This window comes from Benincasa hispida, chromosome 3 (genome assembly GCF_027475165.1).
Source record: "Benincasa hispida cultivar pf3 chromosome 3, pf3_genome.v1.1, whole genome shotgun sequence".
Classification (NCBI taxonomy): Eukaryota; Viridiplantae; Streptophyta; class Magnoliopsida; order Cucurbitales; family Cucurbitaceae; genus Benincasa; species Benincasa hispida.
In genome coordinates, this window is record NC_143480.1 from 40,956,815 (window position 1) to 40,963,257 (window position 6,443).

General features: G+C 33.1%; 1 protein-coding gene across 1 annotated transcript; it reads right to left on the bottom strand.

Moving 5' to 3' along the window:
* Positions 1 to 1,499: 1,499 nt before the first annotated feature.
* Positions 1,500 to 4,928, bottom strand: LOC120073935 (O-methyltransferase 1, chloroplastic). The gene is made up of 7 exons (XM_039026855.2): positions 4,330 to 4,928; positions 3,493 to 3,638; positions 3,283 to 3,403; positions 2,500 to 2,624; positions 2,254 to 2,382; positions 1,986 to 2,156; positions 1,500 to 1,752 (listed from the first exon to the last, which is right to left on the bottom strand). The coding sequence occupies exons 1-7, from the start codon at positions 4,703 to 4,705 to the stop codon at positions 1,681 to 1,683; spliced, it is 1,140 nt and encodes a 379-aa protein (XP_038882783.1). The 5' UTR covers positions 4,706 to 4,928; the 3' UTR covers positions 1,500 to 1,680.
* Positions 4,929 to 6,443: the final 1,515 nt, after the last annotated feature.

The following is a 6,443-nucleotide window of genomic DNA, read 5'->3' on the forward strand; positions in this document are numbered from 1 at the left end:
CAGAAAACCCTACCAATAGGGTAAATAATATTAAATACAAAATCAATAAAATAATAATATTAATACAAATGTTCCATTCCGATTGGTTGGGAGGAATATTCTTTCTAACAGGTTTGTGATTATAGAACCTTTCGGAATTTTTTCCACCTCATCTTCTAATTTTGAATTTTCTCGCTTGCTCCTACCAGCTGAGTTGTTGATTTGTCTGCTGGCTCTGTTTAGTTGATTATTGTCTTCAACAGGTTCTTCAAACTTTGAATCCAACCTCAAAAATTGAATTAGAACCAATTAATAGGCCATAACTTCAGTGGATATCCAAGATCTATAAGAAAATTACCAAAACTTACCCAAAATCTTTCCCAAAAACAAATTCCGGTGAGCTCAAAGCGGCGGCAACTAGAACTCGAGATGTGTGTGTGTCAAATGTGTGTCTGAATTCTCAATTTTTTGTATCTATTTTTTAATATATATGTGTAATAGGTCCTTGAACTTGAACTCTTATTTCTAATAAGTTTTTGAATTTTAAACTTTTGCATCGAAAAGTCTGTTAGATTTATTTTTAAAAATTCGAGAATCAATTAGACACAAAGTTAAAAGTTCATAGACTAAACTTGTAATTTGCTTCTTTCTTAGTTTAACAACGTAAAGGCAGATATTCAAGCATTTGATGGGATAAATTGATAGGTTGCCAAGTCATATGCCAAATTAGATAAAATAGTTGTAGTTGATTTTTTGAGTTCTTAATTTGACTAATTATACCTTAAAATAAGAATTTCTGTAAGCCTTTTCTAGTGATGAACTTTTGCTAGAAATTTCGTATAGGTTATAACTGAATCCTTTAGGCGTTTTCTAGTCCAAATTATATACACTTTTATTGTTAGTTAGTCAGTAATTTAACTATGAGATATCTAATCTAACTAAATACACTTTAAACTAATAACATTAGGGTTGGTTGGAGAACTACATTAGGTTATTTGGGTTAGGTGTATCTATTTGTCTAATCTAACTAAATAAAATTTATATTTTTCTATACGGATAATGATTAGGTGCAACTTAGAATCCTTTTTATACAAAATGTGAAAAAAAAATATTTAAAAAAATTGTGTTAGATGATAGATTTTTATTGGGTAGATGCGGCCTAGAATGCAGAAAGGTACGTAGTTTTAAGGTTAAATTATAAATTTGATTCCTTTGGTTTGGTGAAAATTAGAATTTAGTCCCCTATAGTTTATGATTATAATTATGTCTATATAGTTTGTAAAATTCTCCTAAATACTCTTAGTCGGGACCATTTATGAGGAGTTTATCAAACCATAGAATTTTTTATGTGATTTTATCAAAATAAAGACTAAAATGTGACTTTTAAAACTATAAGGGCTAAATTCTAACTCTCCTAACCATGACACTAAATTTGTAATTTAACTTAGTTTTAATTATATAGCGTTAATTTTGAATTGAATTTGGTTTAGATTATATTATTATATCATTAAGAGAGTGTGTAGAAAGAGAAAATTCTAACATCACATCTTATCATCGTTTTCAAAAGTTTTCCCACCCTGCAATTGTTGAACGAAAAACAAACTTTGAAATTATGCCAGTTGAACTATGCTTATGTTGGCACAATGGTAAGTTATTAGCAACAATGAAACAATAACAAAACTGGTACTTTTATGAACAAAATCATAGTTCTTCAAACCCTTCTTCATCTCCTTCGTTCTCAATCCTCTCGAATTCCTTCCTCCAAATTTCCATCTGAGAATGATCATATTTCATATATCCATCAGTAAGGATGACAATGAAGTGAACTTATCTATACAAAGATAAATATCAAAGTATTGACAAAAATAAGATTAAAGCAAATAAGTTCATAAAGACTATTTTTCTTAGCACTAATTCAAAGAGAATAACATCACAATGAAACTAGAGTCCTTGGCATGTTGGCAGAAGCCACACAGAAAATAGGCAGCATGAACAAACTAATTTACCTCAGAGTCTGAAAATCGCAATTGTTCTGCAACAAATGGAATATTCTTATAGGGTTCCAATGTCAACTCCTTGCCTAATCTCTTTGCAAGTTCCTCGAGGACGATCGTTTCAACCCGAAAACCATTGCCCATAAAAAGTTTGTCCATCCACTTCATTGTACTTGTACTAGACTGTAATATGAATCATACAAATGGATATATTTACAAAGGCAGAGAAGTAATTGAAAGATTGACAAAATATTACTCGATGCAAATAAAGCAAACTAACCCTGGACTTAATTTCAGTTTCAGCCAACCAAGAAGGTAATTCACCCAAGAAATAACTTCCTTTCATAGCCAAGCTACTAACAATGAACAGAACATCTTCAAAATCTACCAATGACTTAATAGGAAGTCCCTGAAATACAATAAGAAAAATAGAAACTAAGCACTCCATTCTTTATCCACATACTGGTAATGCCAATCTACTCAAATCTTAATTACTTTCATTCATTGAACAAGAAGTGTTCATCACCTGCATCACCCATATACTCGGTTGGTCTCCTCGAAAACCTCTACTACAAATTTCTAATGGTATATTTGGGGACTCCAATGGGACATGACAGAAAAAGTTGCCTCTTGGAATCTTAGCCCCACTACCTAAACATTTTCAAGAACATCAAATCATATTCTAGAATGGATTTTATAAACCTAATAGCTGCATTGAATTTCATGAACATATTGCTTGCCCAATCGATTTCATGAACATTACATCTTGCTAATGAACTTACAGCTTAAATCTAAGTTATTGATTACCGCAGATATTCTTGGTCATGTGTTTCAACTAGAGATTTCAAATTTGATCGACAATGTAATTTGGTCATGCAGATCATGTTAATGAACCTTACAGTGGCCAATAGCAATTTATGATAATAGCATATATAGGTCATGTGCTCCAACTTTGATAGCTAAGATAGTTATGGGGTGTTTGGGCCCCAACTTCAAGTGGGTGGAGTGAGTTTTAACTCACTTCTGTTTGGGGTTCCAATTACAATAGTTGGTGTTTCTAGCTATTATAACTTATAATTAACTAAATATTACTATTTAAAATCCCTCTGTGTTACAGTATTCAATATTTCCTACCACTAAAATACTATGCATCCCAAACACATACTATTATAACTTATAGGTTTTTATAACCCACGGACTATAATAATCAACTCAGAGTCCAAACACCCTTAAATGTTAAACAAATTGCAAGGCTAGCAGGAATTGTCAGACAAAGATTTGTTCATAAAAGAACTTGGGGAGAACAAACCTTGCAAATCTTGAGCTGCTCTTTTAAATATATTGTCAGGTGATATGTCAAAAATTATTGTCGACATGGGCCAAAGGATCCTATATGGTCTAGTATCCATTCCATCTGTTAGCAACACAACCTGCATATATTAGAGGCGTTAAAAAACTTATGGTTGTTAAGTTCTAAGCAAATTTGAACACTTTTTTTCTAATAATTGCTTGTTAATACCTGCTTAACTCCATTAATATGATTGACTTTTTGAATCAAATTATCATCTAAGAATTTAGTTGCAACACAATAATGGTGAGAGTTTGGGTTGATTTGAGGATTAGGAGTAGCCCAACAGCCGGCATATTCATCAACAAAAAGGGGATCTGCATACATAAAATTATGGAAATTTGAGTTCTAATTGTTGTTACATTTTAATATTAATGAGGTAGTAAATTGATGTTTTACTTGTATCAAATTAGTGCGAAGAGCAGATATGAAAAGAAGTAAATAAGTGTGAATACGTATGTGAAAGAAATTTATTGTGTATTAAGTTTTCTAGATCTATAATTCTAGTATGAATACTTCACTTACCTTTCTCTCAAAACAAAAAATAACAAATACTCATTATTATCTTTCTTTCTAATTTTCTCTCATTTGCTCTTTTAAGAGTAATTGGACAAAACAGGGGTGTTTGTGAAGCTTTAAGCTCAACCATCCAGTGCAGAATAGATTGAGCTGCAAAACGGTTTCAGTTGAATTATTATATCCTGGAGGAACAGGTCAATTAATATCTACTCTATCGGTGGTTGATATGAATTCTATCGGTGGTTGATATGAAGAGATACAATACACACTAGAGGGCTTGAACTAATTGTTTACATGTTTGTTTCTTTTACTCCATTTTACTTTGTATTTTATTATTCCACCAGCAACTTCAAAGCATATAACAACGATTTCTAGATCACTTCATATGCTCTGCTACACAACACTCCTCTGATTCTAGACTCCCTACTTACTACTTGCAGTGTACACCAAGTGTTCGAAGAAATGTCGGACTGAAAAAATGGTACATACCCGTTTGGTGGGACTCCATGAACCGAAGAGAGGCAGCTTCTTTCGCACTGAGGAATAAAGGGTCATCGTCTTCACAGAGATGTGCTCTGAGAACCCCAATTCGGATCTTAGACTGCAGTGATGGCGAGCGAAGTACAGCAGTCCGCGGGGAAAAGACGTTCGCTCTGGGAAAGCTGCCTGTGAAAGCCATGGATGAATATGAATATAAATCGGTTAAGGCCCAAGCTGTTCGAACCTCATCGGAACTGCTTCTGCAACTGCAAATTCCTTCATTTGCAAACACTTTTTCAGTTCTGAAATTTCTTTGCCAATAAATACTTAATCGGATTATGGAATAGATTGGCCATAAAAAAAATTGGGCCAGAGACTCTAGCATAAGGTTTCATAACCATTTCAATTTTTTATTTTATTATTTTATTCTCTCCAACTCTTCTTCTAGTTCTCTCTCTACATCTTCATCCATTTGTTTTTCCTCTTATCTTCTCTCTAGATCCCTTCTATGCATTTCCCCATATTTTACCTCTAACGACAGCAATGACGAATCTTCTTCCACGAGTAATTTGTGACTATCAGTAGCAACAAATGAAAATTTTACATACGCCAAACAAGTGTAGAGAGGACAAGAGAAAATTTCACAAAATGTTCCAAAATCCAAAAACTTTTCTACAATGACCTCTTCCTGAAAACTTTTCTAAGACTAATCTTTTGTCCATGCGAAATTCCAAAATTATCACAGTTTTAAAAAAAGCCTTCAGACCGTTTGATAAACGCGCGTCTCTACAAATATTTTACAACGATAGGGTCCCTCTCTATTTCGTTCATTTCCTAATCGTTGAGAGAATACTAACCAATCGGATAAAGAATACTAACAGAGCATTTAGATATTACTAAGCAATTGGATAGAGATAACTAAGCGATCGTATAGAAAATACTAAATGATCGGATCATTTAGGTTTATATCGTGCGATCGTTTAGTTAACTGTTACACAATCGTTTAGTTAACTGTTACACAATCATTTAGACATCTATTATGCAATCGTTTAGTTAACTGTTACGTGATCGTTTAGATATGCGTTATGCGGTCATTTAGCAAACTGTTACGCGATCGTTTAGTTTTTGTTATGCGATCTTTTGTGTTTTGTTAACCGATCGTTTAGATTTTGTTATGCGATCGTTTAGTTTTTGTTATGAGATCGTTTAGGTTTTGTTATGCAATCATTTAGATTTTGTTATGCAATCGTTTAGATAAATTTGTGCTAAATTTGTAGAATATAATTGTTGTACATTTAATTAAGCAAATAAATAACTAAGCACTCGCCCAAATCTAAGTAAAAGATCATTTAAGATTATGTGCAAGATCGTTTAAGAATATGTAAACGATTGTCTAGAAATAACTAAGCAATTGCCCAAAAAAAATAACTAAACGATCGCGTACAAATAACTAAGCGGTCGTATAGAAAAACTATTTAATTGTGAAGTACATTTGGGTTCACTGTTCTGAAAATTGTAGTCCTGAAGATTGTCCATATCCATGTTCAGTATCGAATTGTGAAGTACATCTGGGTTTATTATTCTGACTAAACCAAGCTTCACTTTAGTCATCCCTCAAGTTATATGGCTCAATATGATCATCAAGTGAAGATATGGTATGAATATTGTATGTCAGAATGATTGCAAACCCATAATTTTGACTGGTTAAAAGGGGTTGATTGGTTGGATTGCAATGCAGGTACATATTGTCCGTGTGTACTCCATGACTTTCACAAGGTGTAATTGATACAAATAACAGTACCTGGGATGCATCATTGCCTTCTAAAAAGAAGCTAAGATCTTTATCGTCGACTGTTGTCAATTGGGGGAGCCGGGACCAAGTGATTGTAGCAACATTTGATGTGTATATCAAACATATTCGAATCGATATTCAGTTGTTGGTGCATCATACTCACTAATTTACCGACTTTTTTATATCATTTCTGACTTTCAGACCTTTCATATGACCACCAACATAATTTCTTCCGGACTCATCCCAATCCCCACCAAATCGTACAAAGATGCAAAGTAGCGTCATTAATCTACAATGGGATAAACAAATCATTGATAAGTGAACGATGGTT